Source organism: Cnephaeus nilssonii, assembly GCF_951640355.1.
Source record: "Cnephaeus nilssonii genome assembly, chromosome: 13".
Taxonomy (NCBI): Eukaryota; Metazoa; Chordata; class Mammalia; order Chiroptera; family Vespertilionidae; genus Cnephaeus; species Cnephaeus nilssonii.
Window position 1 is genome coordinate 6597005 of NC_137084.1, and position 23057 is coordinate 6620061.

General features: G+C 55.0%; 2 protein-coding genes across 3 annotated transcripts; both read left to right on the forward strand.

Moving 5' to 3' along the window:
* Window positions 1–123: 123 nt before the first annotated feature.
* On the forward strand, window positions 124–12949 carry ANKRD13D (ankyrin repeat domain 13D). Its single transcript, XM_079789302.1, has 15 exons — window positions 124–356; window positions 887–1022; window positions 1128–1252; window positions 2220–2265; window positions 2347–2490; window positions 2724–2913; window positions 9006–9072; window positions 9448–9529; window positions 9747–9808; window positions 9901–10031; window positions 10837–10994; window positions 11122–11238; window positions 11321–11484; window positions 11562–11653; window positions 11969–12949. The coding sequence occupies exons 1-15, from the start codon at window positions 267–269 to the stop codon at window positions 12180–12182; spliced, it is 1818 nt and encodes a 605-aa protein (XP_079645428.1). The 5' UTR covers window positions 124–266; the 3' UTR covers window positions 12183–12949.
* A 287-nt stretch (window positions 12950–13236) lies between these two features.
* SSH3 (slingshot protein phosphatase 3) lies at window positions 13237–21361 on the forward strand. Of its 2 annotated transcripts, none has more exons than XM_079789054.1 (14): window positions 13237–13460; window positions 13966–14006; window positions 14561–14792; window positions 15699–15817; window positions 15897–15968; window positions 16316–16381; window positions 16492–16680; window positions 16771–16864; window positions 17099–17227; window positions 17332–17378; window positions 18010–18156; window positions 18348–18548; window positions 18630–18903; window positions 20301–21361. In XM_079789054.1, exons 1-14 carry the CDS (start codon window positions 13395–13397, stop codon window positions 20595–20597), a joined length of 1974 nt encoding a protein of 657 aa, XP_079645180.1. In that variant the 5' UTR covers window positions 13237–13394; the 3' UTR covers window positions 20598–21361. The 2 variants fall into 2 exon arrangements, with proteins under 2 accessions (XP_079645180.1, XP_079645181.1); XM_079789055.1 differs by having other exon boundaries at window positions 13969–14006.
* The last annotated feature ends 1696 nt before the right edge of the window (window positions 21362–23057 follow it).

The window sequence follows — 23057 nt, forward strand, 5'->3', positions numbered from 1 at the left end:
AGCTGCAGGTGGCGAGGGGCGCGCGGTCCGACGCCCCGCCCCGACCCGGCGCAGCCCCGCCCCCGGCCCGCCCTCCCCGCCACCTGCGCCGCCGCTGCCGCCTCTGCCGCGGAGGCGCGGGGTTCGGGGGCTGCGGCGGGTGTAGCTGGGGCGCTGTGAGGACGCGGGGCGAGGGGGCCGCGCCAGGCTCCAAGCAGAGGCAGTGCCGGGCCGCCCTCGCCACGCCCGCCCGCCCGCCCGCCCGGGATGCGGCGCTGAGGCCCAGCATGGCCGGCCCGGGCCCCACCTTCCCGCTGCACCGGCTCGTCTGGGCGAACCGGCACCGCGAACTGGAGGCCGCGCTGCACAGCCGCCAGGTGAGGCCCGCCGGGCACCCGGGGCCGTCCTCGGGGCTCCGCACCCAAAGCCGTGGCCTCCATCCTGGAGGCCTCCCGTCCCCGCAGCCGCCTCCCTGCTCCCCCTCCCCGGGCCGGTGGAAGCCCAGGTGACCTGTCCCTCTCGCTTGAGCCTCGCCCATCTCCCCGCTTCACACTGCACCCAGCCCCTGATCTCTCGCCACGCCACCCCAGAGCCAGGCTGAGAAGGAGCAGCCCGGTCCTGGTCCCCAGGCCGGTCCAAACTCTTGTCAGCCGCAGCTCTACCTCTGCCTGGCCAGGCCCCACCATTGGGCCCCCAGCTCTGTCCCTGGCAAAGCACCGGAGAGGCGGGCAGGCCCTTCCCACCTGCCCCTGCCCCTCCCTGCAGGGCCAACTAGGTGCGCCCCCTGCCATCTCCACCGCCTGTCCGCCTCATTTCCCATGGGGGCTTCCAACTCTGTTCAGCCCAGTGGTCGTCTGGCCTCTGCCTCGCTTTCCTTGCCCTGTGCTGAGTGTCCCACCTCCCCCAGCATGACATCGAGCAGGAGGACCCCCGGGGGCGCACCCCCCTGGAGCTGGCCGTTTCCCTGGGGAACCTGGAGTCTGTGAGAGTCCTCCTTCGACACAATGCCAACGTGGGCAAAGAGAGCTGTCAGGGCTGGGCAGGTACTGCAGAGGGCAAGCGGGCTTCCTTGAGGGTGACTTGGGGTGGGTGAGTAACCAGACCTGGGGCCATCAAGAGAGCACCCTTCAGCAGCTTGGTGACCCCAGTCCTGCAGGAGGCAGTCAGCACTGGGGACCCTGAGATGGTGCAAGTGGTGCTCCAGTATCGGGACTACCAGAGGGCCAGGCAGAGGCTGGCTGGCATTCCGGAATTGCTCAACAAACTCCGCCAGGTACAGCGGGCACAGAGGTGTGGCCAGTAAGAGGGGTGGGGAGCCGTGGCAGGGGGCTGACGGACTGCGTGGTGGTCACCCTGGTCACCCATGCCTGGCCTGGCCTTGGAAGGGCACCCAGCTTGTGCAGCATGCTTTCCTAATACTTCCCCCCCCCCCCCGCTTTTTTGTGTGTCTGTCTATCGATATCTCTGATTATTATTTTTAATTTAAATTCTTTATTGTTTAAAGTATTATAGATGTCTCCTTTTTCCCCCATTGACCTCTCCCCAGCCACTCCCACTCTCCAGTACATGCCCTCACCCCCGAAGTCCCTCTCTGATGACCCCAGCCCGGGGTCACGGAGGAAAGAGAGGCGCACAGGCCCACAGGGACAAGAGTGGGTCTTCTGGAAGGAAAGCTCTTACCGGCACTAAGGGTCTCCTAGTGCCAGAAATCTCAACAGAGCTTTAGACCGTGGGCTCCCTGGTGAAGGCAGGTTTTCTGGAGGGAGGATTTCATCCAACTCTAGGATGCGGCCTGCACTTCTGGAATACCTGTCCACCCTTCTCAAAGCACCCGGGGAGGTGGGGGGTTGAGAGAGCACACTACCTCCTTCCCCCCATCCCAGGGGCAGGCCCAGAGGGAGTCCTTGTGCTCCGTTTACAGATGAGGATTCTGGGATTCAGAACAGTCAGGAGCTCCCTCGGGCCCCCCCCCCCCCCCCCCCAGCACGCCAGCAGCCAGGTTGAGACTGGCCCTCAGATCTTATAGTTTGATTGCTGACGGCCTTTTTAGGGCACCCCTTGGCCCACCCTTTCCTGGGGGGGGGGGGATGGTTGTGATGGGGGCATACAGGGCCATGCCAATGCATCAGGACTTGCTGAGGGGCTCGGCTCCCAGAACGGGGCTGCAGACAAGGAGCGGCCCAGGCCCACTGGCCCCCAGAACTAGGCAGGGCCCTGACCGGCGCTCTGATCTATCTCAGGCCCCCGATTTCTACGTGGAGATGAAGTGGGAGTTTACCAGCTGGGGTGAGTGGGGACTGCTCGGCTCCAAGGGGCCTGGGTGGGACCTTAGGGAAAGAACCCTGGTGACCTCTGTGCCCCCTGCAGTGCCCCTCGTGTCCAAGATGTGCCCGAGTGACGTGTACCGTGTATGGAAGCGGGGTGAGAGCCTCCGGGTGGACACCAGTCTCCTGGGCTTCGAGCACATGACCTGGCAGCGTGGCCGGAGGAGCTTCATCTTCAAGGGCCAGGGTGAGCTCTGGGAGACTCGCCGCGGGCTCCAGAGACTCTCCTGTGGCTTGTGAAGACCATGCTGTCCTTTCTTCCCACTCTCCAGAGGTGGAAATGGAGGTTTGGGGCGGAGGGGACCCAGGGCTGAGGCCACACCCACTTAGCAGCAGGTGGCTGAGGGCATCATGATGGGTCCCCATCCACTGCCTCGGGCCTGGCACTGATTTACTCCTCTTACATCCACTGGCTGGCAGAGGCAGGGGCCCTGGTGATGGAAGTGGACCATGACCGGCAGGTGGTCCACACGGAGACGCTGGGGCTGGCCCCGCCTGAGCCAGAGGTGCTGCTGGCCGCCATGCGGCCCAGTGAGGAGCATGTGGCCAGTCGCCTCACCTCTCCTATCGTCTCCACCCACCTGGACACTCGGAATGTGGCTTTTGAGAGGTTAGTTGGGGTCTGGCCGCACTGCGGGCGGTGCCCTTGAGGCTCCTGGTGCGGGTCTCTGGGAGGCTGAGCCACTTGCAGAGGCTGCTCAGATGAGGGGGGGTGGTCACTGCAGGCCCAGTGTCCCCCGAAGATTGGCCACCTAAGCATCCTGTGGCAACCTCCAAGCCTGCACCTGTCTGTCTATACTGGCAGCTGCCTTCCTGGGGAAGAGGCTAGGTCAGGGTGTCCCCAGTTTCTTGACTCCTAACCTCGCATATTTTCCCATAACAACAAGGATTTGGGCTGTGGTTCAGGACAGCTGTTTGCACCAAAGTTGGCTCCTCAGTAGTAGAACTGTGTCTGGGCCAGAGGCCTTCGTGGGCAGCCTGGGAACTTGACCCTTCCAGCCAGAGTGTATTTCTGTGACAACATATGCCCCACTTCCAACAACAGACTTCAGAAACACCTAAAAGAAAAACCAAGCCGTTTCATTGAGATATAATTTTCATATACCATCCAGCTCATCTATTTCAAGTGTACAACAATTCAATGGTTTCTGGTGCATTCACAGATATGCAGCCATCACCACAGTTAATTTTAGGACATTTTATCATCTCAGAAAGAAACCCTGTATCTTTTACCTATGAACTTCCATCCCCTTATTCCCTCCCCCAGCGCTAAGCAACTACTAATCTTTATAGATTTGCCTATTCTGGACATTTCCTATGATATGTTGTCTTTTTCTTTTTAAAAAAAATAAATTTTTATTGACTTCAGAGAGAAAGGCAGAGGGAGAGAGAGAAACATCAATGATGAGAGAGAATCATCAATCAGCTGCCTCCTGCACGCCCCACACTGGGGACCGAGCCCACAACCCTGGCATCTGCCCTTGACCGGAATTGAACCTGGGACCCTTCAGTCCGCAGGCTGACGCTCAGTCCACTGAGCCAAACCAGCGAGGGCAAGATGTAGTCTTTTGTAACTGGCTTCTTTCATGTAGCATAATGTCTTCAAGGTTCATCCAAGTTGGTAGCATGAAGCTGCATCATTATTTTTTATGGCTGAATAGGTTGTGTGAATATACCACATTTTGTTTAATCATTTGTCCATTGACATTCTGATTATTTCTACCTTTTGGCTCTTATGAAAAATGCTGCTATAAAGAGTAGTGCACAAATGTTTGTATGGACATATGTTTTCATTTTCGTTGGGTATATACCTAGGAGTAGAATTGCTGGGTCATGTGGTAACTGGATGTGTAATTGGAGAAGTGCCAGGCTATTTACCAGAGGGACTAGCATTTTCTATTCCTGCCAGTGGTGTACGAGGATTCTAATTGCTCCACATCCTCACTTAACACTTACTGTTCACTTACTTATTTTTGGATTATAACCATCCTATTGGGTGTGAAGTAGTATCTCACTGTGGTTTGATTTGCATTTCCCTAATGACTAATGGTGTTGAGCATCATTTCATGTGCTTTTTGGCCATTTGTATATCTTCTTTGGAGAAGTGTCCCTTCAGATTCTTTGCAAAATTGGGTTATCTTTTTATTATTTAGTTGTGAGAGTTCTTTTTATAAATTCTAGATATACTAGGTAAGTCCCTTATCTGATACATGATTTGCAAATATTTTCTCCTATCCTGTGGGTTCTTTTCACTTTCTTGATGGTGTACTTTGAAGCACAAAAGTTTTATATTTGTTTGTTTTTATTTTAAAAAACATATTAAGATGGTATTAGAGGCAGCATTTTTCTTTTATTATTTATTTATTTATTTATTTATTTATTTATTATTTTTTGAAATATATTTCAGAGAGGAAGGGAGATGGAGAGAGAGAGAGCAGCATCAATGATGACAGAGTACCATTGATTGGCTGCCTCCTGCATGCCTCTACTGGGGATCGAGCCCAAAACCTGGGCATGTGCCCTTGACCAGATTTGAACCCAGGACCCTTCAGTCCACAGGCCGACGTGACGCTCTATCCACTGAGCCAAACCAACCAGGGCTGTTTGTTTGTTTTTAAAGAATAGTTTATTGATTTTTAGAGAGAGAGGAAGGAAGAGAAACATTGATGTGTGAGTGCAACATCAATTGGCTGCCTCCTGTACGCCCCCCACCGGGGATTGAGCCTGGAACCTGGTCATTTGCCCCGACTGGGAATTGAACCAGCAACCCTTCGTTGCACAGGATGACCCCCAGCGGAGCCACACCGGCCAGGGTGAAGCACAAAAGTTTTTAATTTTTATGAAGTCCAATTTACCTATTGTTGTTTGTTTTTTTTGCTTGTACTTTTAGTTTCATATCAAACAATACTTTGCCAAATCCAACCAAAGTCATGAAGATTTTCCCCTATATTTTCTTTTTAAAGTTTTATAGTTTTTGCTCTTACATTAAGGTCTTTGATCCATTTTGAGTTAATATTTATATATGGTGGGTTCAGCTCCATTCTTTTGCCTGTGACTATTCAGTTGTACCAGCACGATTTGCTAAAAAGACTGTTATTTCCCCCCATTGAATGGTGTGACATCCCTGTGGAAAATCAGTTGACCATAGATGTATGGGTCTATTTCTGGACCCTCTACACCAGGCATCCTCAAACTACGGCCTGCGGGCCACATGCGGGTGTTTTTGTCATTTTGTTTTTTTACTTCAAAATAAGATATGTGCAGTGTGCATAGGAACTTGTTCATAGTTTTTTTTAAACTATAGTCCGGCCCTCCAACGGTCTGAGGGACAGTGAACTGGCCCCCTGTTTAAAAAGTTTGAGGACCCCTGCTCTACACTATCCCACTGATATATATATGTGTGTCTTTGTTCCAGTGCCACCCTGTCTTAATTGATATTGCTTGGTAGTAAGTTTTAAAATTGGAAAGTGTGAGTCTGACTTTGTTCTTCTTTCTCAGGATTATTTTGGGTATTCTGATTCCCTTGTAATTTCATATGAATTCCCAATTCAGCTTGTTAGTTTCTACAAAGAAGTCAGATGGGATTCTGATTTGAATTTCAACCAATGTTTCACAACTGTGAATTCCCAGCCGCAGTTGGTTGACTCCATGGATGCAAAGGGCCAACCGTAGTTAATTTTGGGGGGAGTCAGAAGTTATACAGATTTGCAGTTGCATGGGAGTAGGCACCACTAACCCCCACCTTGTTCAAGGATCAACTGTATACCTTTTACACTTCTTTTGATAAATTTATTTTTTAAGTATTTTATTCTTTTTTATGCTGTTGTGACTGAAATTGTTTTCTTTGTTACCTTTTTAAATTGTTCATTGCAAATATATAAAAATACAGTTGATCCTTGTGTATTGATCATGTATCCTGCAACCTTGCTCGTCTCAAAGAACTCATTTTTTAGTTGTAATGGACTTTTAGTGGATTTCTTATGATTTTTATATGTAAGATCATGTCATCATTTAATAGAGATAGTATTACTTCTTTTTATCCAACCTGTTTTGTTTTTTTAATTTCTTTTTCTTGTGTAATTGCTTTGACTAGAATCTCCAGTGAAATGTTGAATAGAAGTGGCAGGAGCAGACATCTTTGTCCTGTTTCTGACGTTGGGGGAAAAGTATTCAGTCTTTCACCGTTAAGAGTGATGTTAGTTGTGGGTGCCCTTTATCAAGTTGAGGAAGTTTCCTTTTATTTCTACTTTGTTAAATGTTTTTTTATTATGAAAGTGTTTGAATTTTGTCAGATGCTTTTTTTCTGTGTCTATTGGTATGATCATGTAACTTTAAAAAATTCTATTGATATATGTTACATCAATTGACTTTTAGATGTTGAATCAACCTTGTATCCTTTGGTACAGTCCACTTGGTCATGGTGTATGATTCTTTTCATATGTTGCTAGATTTGGTTGGCTAGTATTTTATATTCATATTAATAAAGAATATTGGTCTGTAGTTTTTTTCTTGTGATGTCTTTGTCTGGTTTTAGTATCTGGGCAATTCCTCATAGGATAAGTTAGGCAGTGTTACCTAGCCGGTTTGGCTCAGTGGATAGAGTGTCAGCCTGCAGACTGAAGGGTCCTGGGTTTGATTCCGGTCAAGGGCACGTACCTCAGTTGCAGGATCCTCCCTGGCCTGGGCCCTGGTCAGGAAGCATGCAGGAGGCAACCAATCGATGTGTTTCTCTCACATCGATGTTTCTCTGTCTTCCACTCTCTCTAAAAAATCAATGGAAAAATATCCTCAGGTGATTTCAGAGAGGAAGGGAGAGGGAAAGAGAGCTAGAAACATCAATGATAAGAGAGAATCATTGATTGACTGCCCTCTGCAGGGCCCACACTGGGGATCAAGCCCACAACCGGGGGATTGAACCGTAGCCTCCTGGTTTATAGACAGACGCTCAGCCACTGAGCTACGCCAGCCAGGCGGTATTAATTCTTTAAATGTTTGGTGGGAATTCACTAGTGAAGCCATCGGGGCCTGGGCTTTTCTGTGGGCAGTTATTGTACTGCCACTTCAATCTCTTTACTTGTTACAAGTCTATTAGATTCTTTAAAAATTTGTTTTGATAGTTTTTGTCCCTTTAGGATTTGTCCATTTCATCTAAATTATATAATTTGTTTGGGAATAATTATTCATTTGTATACTTTTATAATCCTTACTTCTGTAATGTCAGTAACAGTGGCCCCTTTTTTATTTCTGATTTGAGTAATTTGAGTCTTGTCTGTTTTCTTGGCCAATCTAGCTAAAGGTTTGTCAATTTTGTTGACCTTTTCAAAGAACTCTCTTTTGGTTTACTTTCTCTATTGTTTTTCTATTCTATATTTCATTAATTTTCACTGTAATGTTTATTATTTCCTTCCGTCTGCCTGTTGTGGGTTTACTGGGCTCTTTCCCCAGTATCTTAATATGGAAGGTTAGATTATTGATTTGAGATTTCTTCTTTCTTTCTTTCTTTTTTAATATATATTTTATTGATTTTTTACAGAGAGGAAGGGAGAGGGATAGAGAGTTAGAAACATCGATGAGAGAGAAACATCGATCAGCTGCCTCCTGCACACCCCCGACTGGGGATGTGCCCGCAACCAAGGTACATGCCCTTGGCCGGAATCGAACCCGGGACCCTTCAGTCCACAGGCTGATGCTCTATCCACTGAGCCAAACCCGTCAGGGCTCTTCTTTCTTAATATAATCATTTACAGTTAAGAATTTCCCTCTAAGCTCTACTTTAACTGTGTCCCATAAGTTTTGATATGTTGTGTTCTCATTTCCATTCATCTCAAAGTATTTTCTGATTTCCCTTTTGATTTATTCTTTAATCCTTTGGTTATTTAGGAGTGTGTTGTTTGCTTTCCATATATTTGTGAGTTTCCCGAATCTTTTTTCTGTTATTGAATTCTAGTTTCATTCCATTGTGATTGGAGGACACACACTGTGTGATATCTGTCCTTTAAGTTTTATTGCGGCTTCTTTTATGGCCTAGCATATGGTCTGTCCTGAAGACTATTCTACGTGCACTTCAGAAGAATGTGTGTTCTGTTGTTGGGTGGAGTGTTCTAAGGAAGTCTGTAAGTCTAGTTGATGGTGTTGTTCAAGTCTTCTATTTCCTTGTTGACCTTCTGCCTACTCATTCTCTCCATTATTGAAAGGGAGATATTGAAGTCTCCAACTATTATTGTTGAATCAGATATACTTTTATTTTCAACTTTTTATTATGGAAAATTTCAAATATTTATGAAAGAAGAGAGAAAAGTATGATATGCTCATCTCCCAAATTCAACATTTACTAAACATTTTGCCCGTCTTGTTGAATCTATCCTTCCTCACCTTTTTTCTTTTTTCCTGGACTGTTTTGAAGTACATCCCAGATGGCACATCATTTCAACAGTAAATGCCTTTGCACGTGACTCTAACACACAAGGATGTTTTCAAACCCAGCCCAGCACTATCATCATACCTAACGAAGTTAACAATAATGCCTCAGCACGTTCTAGTCCCCAGTCCTTGTTCAGTCGTCCCAGCTGTCCAGGCATCCTCCTCCAGGTCCCTGCATGTTTCACAGTGAGAAGGCTGATTGGAGGGAGTCTTAGGAAGGGAAGGCTTTGGCCAGGGTTGGGGGGTGCAGGGCCTCACGAACTCCTGTTTGGTCTGTTTCAGGAACAAGTGTGGTATCTGGGGCTGGCGGTCTGAGAAGATGGAAACCGTTAGCGGCTACGAGGCCAAGGCAGGAGAGGCTAGTGGTGGGGGCTGGGGTAGGACAAGGCCCAGGACTCCACTCCTTCTCCTCGCCCACCACCTGGAGGGAGAGACAGAGGAGCCTGTGGGCTGGGAGCCCTGTGCGGCCCTGGGAACTCAATGGGGCCCAACCCCCCAGCGCCTACTGACACTGGGATCGCCCCCCACCCAAGTCACTGAGATGAAAGCAGACCATTTTCCCGTCATTAGTGACTTCCCAGGGTTTAGACCCTGCCATCTCCTCCACTGTGGGGAGCGAGCTCTCATCTGTGCCTGGGGACAGGACTTGGGTCCCGTGCTGGTGAGGCTGAGTGTGGGGAACAGGCTCTGAGTCCCCAGCTCCCCCTGTCACCCCGCTCCCCAGGTATACAGTGCCATCAACGTGGAGCTGGTGACACGCACACGCACAGAGCACCTCTCTGATCAGGACAAGTCGAGGAGCAAAGGTAAACCCAGGTGCGCCTGCTGCTGCCCAGTCACACCATGTGGTGGGGTCACCCTGGTCCAGGGGGGCCAGAGTATCTGGGACAAGCTGAGGGGTCACGCCACTCCCGTCCGCTCAGTCTTCCACTTGACAGGAGGCTCCCAGGGTGGATGGTGGGTGGGGGCAGCCTGGGGTCAGTGGCCTAAAGTCCCTTCATGGGCTCCCACCCTTCTCCTTAGGGGGGAAGACTCCGTTCCAGTCCTTCCTCGGGATGGCCCAGCAGCACTCCTCCCACAATGGGGTGAGCCAGGGCTGGGGGCAGGGGCTGGGACCACTGGGCAGGGCCAGGCAGGTGCTGTCCTGAGCGCTAAGCGGGGTCCTGGGGCCCACCAGGTTCCTGTGCAGCAGGCAGCCAGCCCCACCAACCCCACAGCCATTTCCCCCGATGAATACTTTGACCCCAACTTCCGCCTGGAGTCACGGAACATCGGCCGCCCCATCGAGATGTCCAGCAAAGTACAGAGGTGAGGCCCGGGACTAGTTGGGACTCCCGTCAATGACAGGGACCCTGCCTGGTTCCCCTGAGCTCTAACAGACTCCGGTCACACATGGGCCTGCCAGAGGAGGGATCCACTCTCTCAGCATCCTGCTCGGGGCTTGGCCCAGAGGACTGGCCACTCTTCTTTGGTGAACGAGCAAATGAATGAGCGGGCAACACCACCCATGTATGGGTTTCTGTGAAATGTGATGGCGCTTGCTGGGGGCCAGCTTTGGAGCAGAGTGGGAAGGGCCCACAGCTCTACCACCTCCTGGCTTCGTGGCCCAAGGAACGATCTTCCTCTCCCGGAGTCTGGCCTCTCAGTAACTGAGAAGTCACACTTGGGCACTGGGAGGGTCTGATGAGCCGTGACGTGGAGCTTATGATGGGCCCAGCACTGTCCCAGGAGCCTCTCTCAGCCACCCAGCGCATCTGAACCCCGCAGTCCTGACCTGTGGCTGTGCTGGCCCGCTGTGGGCCGAGGAGGTGGTCAGGGCTGTAGACCAGGCTCAGACTGAAGCCAGCAGCCCAGCCTTGCCCTCATCTGGACGAGTTGAGCTGGCACAAACTACCATAGGCTCCAGCCTGGGCCCAGGGTCTGGGGGCGGCTCAGGCCATAGGACCAGAAGATCACAAGCTCCTGGGGGAAGCAGGCAGGGGCAGCTGCAGAGAGAAGAGGGAACCCAGGCCAGGCAGAAGGCCAGAGGAAAGGCAGGTGTCCGGAGTGGGTGGGCTTTAGGAGAGGGGCCACCAGAGGTTCCTTGACCCACGTCCTGCGGTTGGCCGGGCAGATTCAAGGCAACACTGTGGCTGAGCGAGGAGCACCCGCTCTCCCTGGGTGACCAGGTGACACCCATCATTGACCTGATGGCCATCAGCAACGCTCACTTTGCCAAGCTGCGGGACTTCATCACCCTGCGCCTGCCACCTGGCTTCCCAGTCAAGATTGGTGAGAGGGTGGCGGGGCAGCAGGGAGGCCTCAGGCAGCTCCAGGGAGAGGGGTGGATGTGGCCCCAGGGGCCAGGCACAGGTGGGTGTGTGGCCACAGTGGCTCAGGCTTGGCTGTCTCCTCACAGAGATTCCCCTTTTCCATGTGCTCAATGCCCGCATCACCTTCAGCAACCTGTGCGGCTGTGACGAGCCTCTGAGCTCGGTGTGGGTGCCAGCCCCTGGCTCTGCCGTCCCCGCTTCAGGTACTGCTGTGGAGGGAGGGGGCCGCATGACTTGCTGGTGTTTGAGTCCTGGGGGCTGAGTGTGGCCCCTCTGTCCCCCCAGGGAGCCCTTTCCCATGCGAGGTGGACCCCTCGGTGTTCGAGGTGCCTGAGGGGTACAGCGTGCTGGGCGCAGAGCGCAGCGAGCCCCTCCGCGACGAGGACGACGACCTGCTGCAGTTCGCCATCCAGCAGAGCCTGCTCGAGGCCGGCACAGAGGCGGAGCAGGTGGGGTGCGGGCAGGGCGGGGCCTGGCTATGGGCAGGGGTGGCAGAGATGACAGCCCTGGGCTCTGGCTGCTGCAGGTGACTGTCTGGGAAGCCCTGACCAACACCAGGCCTGGCACCCACCCTCCTCCCCGAGCCATGGCCTATGAGGAACAGCTTCAGCTGGAGCGGTGAGTCCTCTGGGACCTCCTAGGTCCACGTCTCAGCCCTGCCCTACCTCAGGGCCATGAGGTCCTTGGCTGGTGGAGGTGGGTAGCAGGGAGGTGCTTGTCCCAGGGTCACCTTCCATTAGCATCACTCCCCAGCACCGAAGGCGGCATGTGGGACGGGAAGACAGGCCCCACCTTGTCTCTTCGCTCTGATCTCCCAGGACCCAGCCACCCTGTCCTTGTCCTTGTCCTTCAAAGCCGTGTCCCAGCCCTCGGCCTCCTCCCGCAGCCTTGGTGCTCACCTGTCTGCTCTCCCGCTCACACCTTTCCTTGAAGGGCCCTCCAGGAAAGCCTGCAGATGTCCACAGAGCCCAGGGGCCCGGGGTCCCCTCACAGGACCCCCCTGGCCCCGACCCCCCCAAGCTTTGAGGAGCAGCTTCGTCTGGCCCTGGAGTTGTCCTCACGGGAACAGGAGGAGCGGGAACGGCGAGGGCAGCAGGAGGAGGAAGACTTACAGCGGATCCTGCGGCTCTCGCTCACGGAACACTGAGCACCGATTGCCCAGCCCCTGGGCGGGCTGTCCAGGCCACCCCCCCGACCCGCTTTTGTAACTTATTTATTTATAAACTGTCTGCTGCTGAGTCTGGGGCCTGGAGCCCTGGGGATGGGCTTGCATTGGAGACCAAGATGGAAATAAAGAGACCTTCAGCGGCAGGCTTGCTCTGCTCAGTTGGGTGGAAGCTGAGGGGAGACACTATGGGTGATGGCGTCAGACCTGGGTTCAAATGTTGGCCACGGCCCCCTTAGCCTCTCTGAGCCTCAGTTTCCCCAGCTGTAAAATGAGACCACTTGCTACCCCGCCAGGGCTGCCGGTTGGGAGGGTAAAAGGAGCCAGCATGTGTCAAGTAGGTGCTTCATAAAAATTCCCCTGAGCCTGTGCCACCTACCGAAGACCCAGGTTCCTCCTGCCACCCAGTCTGGCTTTCCCAGAACCCACTCCTGCTCCTGTCAGGAGGGGGCGACACGGAGCCTTCAGACTACTTACAGCCCCCTGCCCCCCAGGCCTGGGTTCCTGCTCTGACTCTGGCCCAGTCTAAGGAAGTGTTTTGGGCAAGTGACTTCCCTCTGCGGACCTGCTCAGCCCCACCCTGCTCACCTCCAAGGTGGCCCTGAGGATCCCCGGCGAGCATGTCTCCAGTGATTCACGCAGAGTGGGAGCATAAGGGTCAACCAGCATGGAGAAATAGGTTTGGGGTGCCCCCCCAACTTAAGACCCGCTGTGTCTGATCCTCTCTAAGACCTGTGTTCCCCCGGTCCTGCCTTCCCTAGGACCCACCTTTGCTAGGTAACAGAACCTTTGAGGCCCAAAGCAGAGTCCAGGTGACCTGACTGGGCGGGGCAGGGAGGACTGGGGTTGGGGTGCTTCCTGGGAGGAGGGACCAAACCTCCCGTTCTCCGCGGGTCGCGGGCCTCCTCACCTGCGCTCCGCCCCCGGCTCCGCCTCCAACGTGTTGGGGAGGCGGGGACGAGGCGGGCAGAACCCGAGGAGGCCGGAGGGGCGGGGTGGGGCGGCGGCCCTGCGGTGCCGGCTACGCAGGCCGGGCTGGACGGGTGTCTGGCCCTTTAAGGGCCGCCCCCGAGGAGGTGCCAGGCCCGGGTGGCTCTGTTCTCTCCTTCCTGGTCCTGCTGGGCAGGGACTGTCCGTGTGGCTGTGGGAGGGCTCTGTGCCCAGTGCCGGCCCAGGTGCCTCCCGCCTGACCCCATGGCTCTGGTCACAGTGAGCCGCTCGCCCCCGGCCAGCGGCTACTCCACGCCGGTGGGGCCCTCGGTGAGTCTGGCTTTGCTGTGGTCCTGCCCACGTAGTTGGCTGCCAGCCGGGCCCGGGGAGCGCGTCCTGCCTACGGGCAGCCTCCCTTCCAGGCTGGAGGTGTGCGGAGGAGGACCCTGGGTCTCAGCGGAGGTGCGGGGAGGAGGACCCTGGGTCTCAGCGGAGGTGCGGGGAGGAGGACCCTGGGTCTCAGCGGAGGTGGGGGGCCTTGAGGCTCCCAGGAACTTTGACCAAGGCAAGGCGCGGAGCTCTGTGCTCCAGACCAGCCCGTGGAGGCCCTACCCGCTTCGTGGGGTAAACTCTAGCACCCCACCCACCTTTACCCCGCTGCTGCCCTACCTGGACCCGGGCTGGACTCCCCCAGTGCCTCCGGTGGGGTGTAGACTGGGGTGGGGAGAGTATCTGGCACCTTTTCTGGTTCCACTCCCCATAGGGTTGGGGGGGGGGGCAATTCCCCCCACCCCAGCATCCCCTAACTCTGCCCTGGGGTCTGCTGCTTTCCCAGCAGGACCAGGCCTCCAAGCGGAGAAGCCGGCTCCAGCGAAGGTGAGCACCTCCCCCCAGCACAGATACCCCCATCCGGAGCGCAGGGGACTGATGCTGATGGAGCGCCTAGTCTGTATGGGCACTAGCCACGGCCATCCTGGAGGGCTCGCAGCAAAGCCAACCACGGGCTATGTGGGGCAGTGTTGCCAGTGGGCATGGCTGGCTCGTGCTCCGACCTGGCTGCCTTTGCTTTCATCTTTCCCCTGATCATTTGGGGTTCCTTCACCCATTAGGCTAGGCCTTGGCTCAGGCCAGTGGCCACAAGCCAAAGGGCAAGATGGGACTGCAGGACCTGAGGACTCCTGGGTCCCCATCCAGCGTACAGTGCCCTTTGAGTTAGGCAGGCGGAAAGAAAAAGGGAGCAATGCTCAGAGTGGGGTGGCCAATCACTGGGCGCTCGCTGGAAATTCACATTCTCAGGTCTCCACACTCCATACCTGCTGACTCGATGCAGATGGGGCCAACACCTGTTTTAACGGGCCCTCCCGGGGATTCTGATGGGCCTCTGTCCTAAGAGGTACAACCGGCCAAAACGGTTTCCCCTGCCCTGCCAGGCAGAGCTTCGCAGTGCTCCATGGGGCTGTCCTGGGGCTGCAGGACGGAGGGGACAGAGGAGATGCAGCTGAGCCCAGCCCTCAGCCCTCGGAGGAACCCTCGGGTGAAGAGCAGCTCCCCGGGGACCAGACAGACAATGGGCACGGGCCCCAGAGCCCCCAGAAGCAGGAGCAGAGTCAGCACCTCCACCTCATGGTGGAGCTGCTGAGGCCGCAGGACGACATTCGCCTGGTGAGGGCCCTCTGGGAGGGGGAAGAGTCATCCCTGGGGTGGGAGGAGGGGAGGGCAGAATGGAGCCAGTGTGTGTCTCTGGGGAGCAGTGGTGTGAGGGCAGGGGGCACCCTGGGGAGTGAAGGGTTTGCCCAAACCCTGACAACTGGGTTGTTTAACAGGGAGAGGTCCTATCTTCAGGTGCCTGAAGGGCTGGGAAAGGACCGGGAGGTTTGTTCTGCACGAGCCTGTAGGGCCCGGTTAGGCCCAAGAGCGGGGATTACACAGGGACGGGTTTCTGGGCAACCACAGCAAGACCTTCCTAACAGTGTGAGTTGCCCATGATGGACCGGTGCTCAGGGAGCCTGCTGAGCACCCACCAGGAGCTGGTGTGCTGGAGGGGCCCGTGGGGGGTGGGACACCGGTGGGAGCGCGAGGACTAGTCCCCGGATGCCTGTGGGACATCTCACTGCAGCAAAAGGAGAAAAAGAAGGTGCAGTCAGTCTTGTAGAGCTGAATTTACTCCACGGAAACACCATCTTTTATTGTGAGATTGTGTCCTTCCTATTTCTTTGGTAAGAAACATTTCTTGAATGAAATGATGGTAATGGCAAGCGAAAGGGTTTATTTTAAACCTCCTTCCCAGGCAAAAATAAAAAATGGGCAATCTTTGTGAGGTTCATTCTCCCCTTTTTTCCACACATACACCCTTTAAGGAAAATCTTTTAAAACATTTTATTAGACCATAAAATTCAAAAGTTGGGAACCCCTGGAATGTAACCACTGATCTGCTGTCTGGGAAGAAGGGGATGGTGTGGAGGGAGCAGGCAGCAGGTCTGCTCTAGGCCCAGGTGTGTGTCCTGGTGAGGGGGGCAGGGTCCTCGGGGCCACTGTGACCTTGGGATTCTGTCTTCCCACCTCCCCCAGGCAGCCCAGCTGGAGGCAGCACGACCTCCTCGGCTCCGCTACCTGCTGGTAGTTTCCACAAGAGACCGTGTGAGCCAGGATGAGACAGTCCTCCTGGGAGTGGACTTCCCTGATAGCAGGTGGGAGCAGGGCGAGGAAGGGAGGGGGCAAGGAAGTGAGGTGCTGGGGAACAATGGCTTTCCCTCTGTGTCCTGCCAGCTCCTACAGCTGCACCCTGGGCCTGGTCTTGCCTCTCTGGAGTGACACCCAGGTGTACCTCGATGGAGATGGGTAAGAGATGGCAACTGGAGGGCGGGGAAAGGAGAGAGGAGAGGCAGAGGGTGTGTGGTATATGATGGAGAGGTGGGGCACTGGGGAGCTGCTGCAGAACTCCAGGCTGGGTGTCTGAGCCTGGGCCTACTCTCAGCTCGACCTCAGATTTACTGTGTGATCCTGGGCAAGTCACCTAACTTCTCTGGGCCTCAGCTGCCCCATATCTGGCAAGAGGGGCTTGTTTTGAAGCTCAAATGTGTACATATTCTGAGGACCAGCCTCATGAGGTGGCTAGTGGGTACGCCTCTCAGGGGCTCTGTCCCAGGGCCTGGAGTGGGGTTCCACCCCTACCTGCTCTCCCTCAGGGGCTTCAGTGTGACGTCTGGTGGGCAGAGTCGAATCTTCAAGCCGATCTCCATCCAGACCATGTGGTAAGAGCTGGGGTAGTCCAACCTCAGCTGGCCTCTCCTCAGAGATGGCTGCAGGGTCCTGGTAGGGGCAGCAGGGAGGACAGTGTGACCCAGCCTCTCTTCTGTCCCAGGGCCACACTCCAGGTATTGCACCAGGCATGTGAGGCGGCTCTAGGCAGTGGTCTTGTGCCAGGGGGCAGTGCCCTCACCTGGGCCAGCCACTACCAGGACAGACTGAGCTCTGACCAGAGCTGTCTCAACGAGTGGATGGCCATGGCTGACCTGGAGTCTCTGCGGCCTCCCAGTGCTGAGCCTGGCAGGTCAGTACAGGGAAGGGAGGAAATGGGGGGAGGGGGTGTGCCATGGCAAAGCAGGGAAAGGGCCCCTGGACTGACGGGCTCGGCTCCCAGGTCCTCGGAACAGGAGCAGATGGAGCAGGCAATCCGGGCCGAGCTATGGAAGGTACTGGACACCAGTGACCTGGACAGCATCACTTCCAAAGAGGTGGGCAGGGTGCGGGGCCAGGGAGGACGCGGGGCTCGGATAGGGTGGAGGAACCCTCCAGCTGGGAGCCAGTTTTCCTCCCCTTGGAGTCTTCCCACCTAGCTTTGCTCCTGTCCTGAGCCAGTCCCGGGTGCTTGGCCTCAGCTCTTCTGAATAGATGGACGGTACCGTCCCCAGAAGCCCTGGAGGGAAGGGTGGGGCATCAGGAACGTCTCCTGTCCTTCCTGCCTGCAGATCCGCCAGGCCCTGGAGCTGCGCCTGGGTCACCCTCTCCAGCAGTACCGCGACTTCATCGATAACCAGATGCTGCTGCTCATGGCTCAGCGAGACCGGGCCTCCCGCATCTTCCCCCACCTCTACCTGGTGAGCTGCAGGGTGAGGGCGGGAGGTGAGGACAGCTGCAGCCGGTGCCGTGCTGCCGTGCGTGCGTGAGGGGGAAAGAATGATGCTTCTCTCCCTGTCCACAGGGCTCGGAGTGGAATGCAGCGAACCTGGAAGAGCTGCAGAGAAACAGGTAGGGTTCCGAGCCCCCTCAGGACTGCCCATGGCCTGTCATCCCCCTTGCCTGGCCTCCCCTCAAGGGGCCACCTGGTCAGAAACCCCCAGACTCCCCTCAGCAGCTGCTAACTCAGCTTCCAACTCCGAGCCTGGGGCCGTTCCCCTCAGCATGGTCTTGGGCCAGAACAGAACCACCACCTTGCTGGCTTGCTGTGGCTCCCTGGCCCCCTCTTCTCCCTCCCACACTGTAAAGGGGGGTGGAAGTGCCCCTCTCCTGGGGGACCTGGCTGCTGGCTCCCATAAGTTCCTATCATTTGTCCACCAGTTAGGGCCCATCACCCAGTGCTGCAGACCCTCCAGTCTCAGCCTAGCTCAGCAGTTGTTCTCAAACTGACTTCTGAGAAGAACAGAAGGCCCAGGGTTGCAGTCAAGCCCAGCAGCTACCGGGACTAGAGGGGACACAAGCCCAGTGGGGTGAAATGATGGGCTCGGGGCTACAGTCATCACCTCCTCCCATCGTAACTGTGCCACCCCACCTGACTCAGAACCGAGAACTAAACAGAAACACCCAGGCCCGCTAGGTCCCCTGGCCAGTGTGATCCTGGAGCCCCTGGCCACGTTAGCCTGCCTCGCACTCCCTGCTGCAGGGTCAGTCATATCTTGAACATGGCCCGGGAGATCGACAACTTCTACCCCGAGCGCTTCACCTACCACAATGTGCGCCTCTGGGACGAAGAGTCAGCCCAGCTGCTGCCTCACTGGAAGGAGACACACCGCTTTGTGGAGGCCGCAAGGTCAGGTGTCCCCAACCTCACTGCCTACCCACCCCCAGCGGCAAGAGCTCCCACGCCCTCCTCCTGGCTGCTTCCTTCCCCCTCTGCCTGGCAGCGGGTCTGTGAGTCTGTCCGCTGCCTGCCCTCCCCCATACTGCAGGGCCCTCACAGCGAGGGGCCAGGAAGGGGCTAACCATGTCCTGCCTCCACAGAGTGCAGGGCACCCGAGTGCTAGTCCACTGCAAGATGGGTGTCAGCCGCTCGGCGGCCACGGTGGTAGCTTATGCCATGAAGCAGTATGGTTGGAGCCTGGAGCAGGCTCTGCGCCATGTGCAGGAGCTCCGGCCCATCGCCCGCCCCAACCCAGGCTTCCTGCGCCAGCTGCACACCTACCAGGGCATCCTGACTGCCAGGTAGAGTGGAGGACAAGGGGACAGGGTGCTGGGGATGGCTGCTGGGTCACTCCGAGCTGACTCAGGGCCATCTCCTCACAGCCGGCAGAGCCATGTCTGGGAGCAGAAAGTGGGTGGGGTCTCCCCAGAGGAGTCCCTGGCCCCGGAGGTCTCTACACCGTTCCCACTGTTCCCGCCAGAACCAGGGGGCAGTGGGGAGGTGATGGCCATGGGGTTGGAGGAAAGCCAGGCATCCCCGAGAGAAGAGCCTGGACCAAGGCCCCGCATCAACCTCCGTGGGGTCATGCGGTCCATCAGCCTCCTGGAGCCCCCCTCAGAGCCGGACAGCGCCTCAGGGGCTGAGGACCTGCCAGAGGTGAGGCTGGGCTAAGGAAGGGGCCCAGGCTGCGGCAGGGTTGGGACCAAGAGGAGGGGCAGGTGGCGGGAGGATGGAGAAAGACCAGGATTGGTGCTCCACTTTCAGCCCCGAGCAAGGGGTGCCTGAGCATGGGGACCATACCCTGGGCAGTTCTCTCTGGTCTCCTCAGAGCAGCGGAGGAGGCCTAAAGAGGGCAGGTGAGTGCTGCGTCCATGGGGGCTGGAGAGCAGTCGTGGGACCAAGGCATCCAGGGGGCTCCGTGGGAGTGAGCCCCGGCTGGAGGCTGCAGGCAGCTCTCAGCCTGGCAAAAGGATTTGCTTCCTAAGGGCAGGGCTGCCCAGCTGTGCAGTAAGCATCCTCCCCAGGCCAGGAGCTAGACCACTGACTGCTGACCCTCGATGGGGGTAGATAAGATGATCTTGGCAGCCCTTCCCACATCTGAGAGGCAACATATTAAAGGAGGAGAAGCAGAGGGGTTATAGCGCTGATGCGAGCAAAGTCCTGGCTGAGCTGGGGGAAGGGGGCTCATCTCAGAGGGAGGGAACATTTGGGAGAGCCTTCCTGCAGGAGGTAGTCCTGGGTGGGGAAGAATGGGGAAGAAGGAATGGTGGGTGGATGGGTGTGGGTGGTCCTACAGGCAGTCTGTCCTCACTCCACACCCAGCTCAGGGCCCTGGCACCTGGAATGTGTTTCACAAATGACTGTCTAAAGGCAGAGGGGGACCCTGGCTGGGTAGCTCAGTTGGTTAGAGCCTTGTCCCAACACTCCAAGGTTGTGGGTTCAATCCCTGCCCAGGACACATACAAGAATCAACTAATGCCCTAGCCTGTTTGGCTCAGTGGATAGAGCGTCGGCCTGCAGACTGAAGGGTTTCGGGTCTGATTCTGGTCGAGGGCACATGCCAGGATTGCGGGCTCTGTCCCCAGTGGGGGTGTGCAGGAGGCAGCCATTCAATGATTCTCTCTCATCATTGATTTTTTTCTCTCTCCCTCTTCCTTCCTCTCTGAAATCAGTAAAAAAAATATTTTTTTTTAAAAAAATCAACTAATGAATGCATAAATAAGTGGAACAACAAATCAATCTCTCTCTCTCTCTCTCTCTCTCTCTCTCTCTCTCTCTAATAAAAAAAGGCAGAGGGGGCAAGATGAGGAAGTAGGGGCCTCAATGACATGGCAGGTGCAGAGAAGCTAAGGAGGGCTTCTGGGGCCAGAAAGCTTAGACAGGTGAGGGCTGAGGAGCAAGGGCAGTGGGGCTGCGATGGGTCTTCCCTCCTAGGGAAATGTGACTCATGAGTAGCTCAGTTTTTTAGTATTCAGTCAACAAACATTCTGCACCCACCCTTTTCCAGGCTCTGTGCTCTATGACTCTTTTTCCTTATACTTTCACCCTTCCAGGTTTTCTCTTCAAGTGAAAACTCAGATGAAGACCCTCCACAGCCCTTTCTTCAGGTCTCAAAGGCCAAGGGAGGCAGGCGGGTCTGCAAGGGGCCTTGGCCTGCCCTGAAGTCCCGCCAGTCTGTGGTTGCTCTCAACAGCGCCGCCCTGGTGGCCAGCCGGACCCGGGCCTTCCAGGAGCAGGAGCAAAAGCAGGAGCAGGAACAGAGGGAGGCTGGCTATTCCTCCACACCCAGGCTCAGGAAGGTGGTGAGGCAGGCCAGCGTGGATGGCAGTGGGGAGGAGGGCGAGGCCTGAGCCCTCACACATGCCTATGCCCCCTTAGACACTAATAGAGGTGCCTGAATACAGCTCCTGGGAGGAGCACTCCTCACTCCTGTCAGCTTGTCTGCACTCCTCTTAGCTCCTCCCCAGGAGGTTCCAGGCCCCCTTCACTACAGCCTCAGCTTCTACAGCCTTAAATCTCAGACCCGTGTCCACCTGTCCAAGGGCTCAAGACTTGCTCTGCAGTTGGGGATATAGTAGAGAGAATGAAGGTGCTTTGGGGGGGCATTCTCAACCTCTGCCTGAAACACTTGCAGCCATGGAATAAAAGTTCCCCAGTGCTCCCTCATGCTCCCTCCCGCACCCACTCCTGTCTGCCTCATCTCTGCCCCCTTCTTTCCTGGGGCCCTCTAGGCCAGAGAACCAGTGGCCTCCAGAGGTCTAGAGTAACCTCAGTCCTCAGTCCCCAGTCCTGGGAAGCTCTGAGGAGCAGAGAGCTGGGCCCTCTGATGGGGCCGGCAGGTTGGCCTCCCTCACACCCTACAGCCGGCTGCAGTCTTTTGCTGCTGCCCCTTCCAACCCCTCCCCCCACCACCCACCTCCCTCCCATGGCAAGGCCCTGGGACCCAGGGCACCAGGCCAAAGAGAGTCCTCTTTTTGTCCTTCATAGCCTCTGGCCAGTTTTCCAGTCTTAATAGTATCTGACTTTGTACTTAGAAATAAAAACATTTTCATATTATTTTTGATTTTATGATGAAGCCATCTACTGTCAGTCCAGTTCTTCTGTGGTCACACAAGGAGTCTGGCCTCTTTTTACTCCTTCCGTCTCCTCACGATTCCCAGGTGTCTTGAGATGTGCCTGTTTGGGGTGGGGTGGGAGGAAGATGGAAAAGGAGGGAGGCCAGTGCTGTCTCCCTCATCTCCTAGGGCAGGGCCCAGGTAAACGTTCGCGGCCCACGCCCCCTCAGGTGGGTGGGCAGGGGAACAAGTCTACATTGGGCAGTAGGTGCTGGCTCTGTTGGGACAGCTGAAGGGAGTTACTCATGAGGAAGTGGAGGCTGCCAGCACCTGCCTGGACAGGACCAAGCCTGCTCCAAAAATTAAGGCTCCTTTTGGACACCTGATGCTAGTTCTTGAGCACACGTTGGGCCCTGAGAACCCTTTTCCTGCTACATAAAGAGAGTCTGATTTTCCAAGCCACCCTTGATGGGCCTTCCCCTTAGCCTAGGGGTTCCTTCTGCTTAATTGTAGCGTTCAAGAAGAGAAAGTGGCTCCATCGTTGTCACTGGTAGCCCCTCTTGCCAAGATCACATTCTCTGTCCTATGCCACACTACTTTGGTTGGGGGTGGGTGGGTGGGTGGGTATGCAACTCCTTCCCTCAAAGCAAGCCTCAGTAGAGCTGGCACCAAATGTTTTCATTGATTTGAGACCTGATGCCCAGTTTTGTTTTGTTTTTTAAAATATTTTTTTTTATTGATTTCAGAGAGGAAGGGCAAGGGAGAGAGAGATAGAAACATCAATGATGAGAATCATTGATCAGCTGCCTCCTGCACACCCCCTACAGGCAATGGAGCCTGCACCCTGGGCATGTGCCCTCGACTGGAATCAAACCCGGGACCCTTCAGTCTGCAGGCTGATGATCTACCAACTGAGCCAAACCAGCTAGGGCCTGATGCTCAGTTTTAAGAATGAGTCTCTTACCCATAACCTGGTGCACTAATCCTAGAGTACTGAGGGGCAAGAGGCTTGGGTTCTAACCTCGGCTTTACCACTTATAAGTTACTTCACCTTAAGTCTCTGTTTCTTTCTATAAAACAAAGGGATGAGACCAGGAAATCCCTAAGCACCCCTCCCACTTTGATATTTTAACAATACATGTCATTATGCACTGACAGAATTCAGCCTCTAAATTCAGCTCTCTAGAAGAATCATCTGTTCCTGTCTGTGGTTGTCATGCCAAAGGTCATACGGTGGGGTACAGAGAAGTTAGTTCTGATTCTTGATTCACTTAGCTGGTCCACCCTGCTGAACAAACACTAGGGACTGCGTGTCCCCCTATAGCCACCCATGAATCTCACCCACATTCCCCTTTCAGCAGCCCGAGGCTGGGGGCAGGTGGAAGGGACAGTGTCAGGAAGGTCCAGTTGTGAACTCAGAGCTGTGGGCCCACTAGAGTCTATGGAGGACTCTTGAGAAGTAAGAGTTCAGCACACAGGGGAACAAAAACTGGAAACTGCATAAAAAATGCAGACAAATGATTAAAAACTCTCTATATGCAAACTCACAAATTGTTAAAGGGGCAAAAAGTAGTTTAAAAAAAAAGACATAAAATTAAAAGTGTCCCTCAGATCCTATCCTTCAATCTTTCACAGGCAACCACTGTTACCAGCTTCTTGAGACGCTCCAAAGATATTCCATGCTTATGTCATCAAATATATCTGTGTATTCTTTTTAAAAATATAAATTGTAGTATAGTAACATACTATTCTCAC

Bases quoted from the DNA above. Each gene is read 5' to 3' on its own strand.
- SSH3 (XM_079789054.1), top strand. From the start codon at position 13,395: ATGGCTCTGGTCACAGTGAGCCGCTCGCCCCCGGCCAGCGGCTACTCC. The intron at 15,818-15,896 runs GTGGGAGCAGGG...GTGTCCTGCCAG, and splicing joins GTGGACTTCCCTGATAGCAG to CTCCTACAGCTGCACCCTGG. The intron at 16,865-17,098 runs GTGGGCAGGGTG...TCCTGCCTGCAG, and splicing joins ACAGCATCACTTCCAAAGAG to ATCCGCCAGGCCCTGGAGCT.
- ANKRD13D (XM_079789302.1), top strand. From the start codon at position 267: ATGGCCGGCCCGGGCCCCACCTTCCCGCTGCACCGGCTCGTCTGGGCG. The intron at 1,253-2,219 runs GTACAGCGGGCA...GATCTATCTCAG, and splicing joins TGCTCAACAAACTCCGCCAG to GCCCCCGATTTCTACGTGGA. The intron at 10,995-11,121 runs GTGAGAGGGTGG...GTCTCCTCACAG, and splicing joins TGGCTTCCCAGTCAAGATTG to AGATTCCCCTTTTCCATGTG.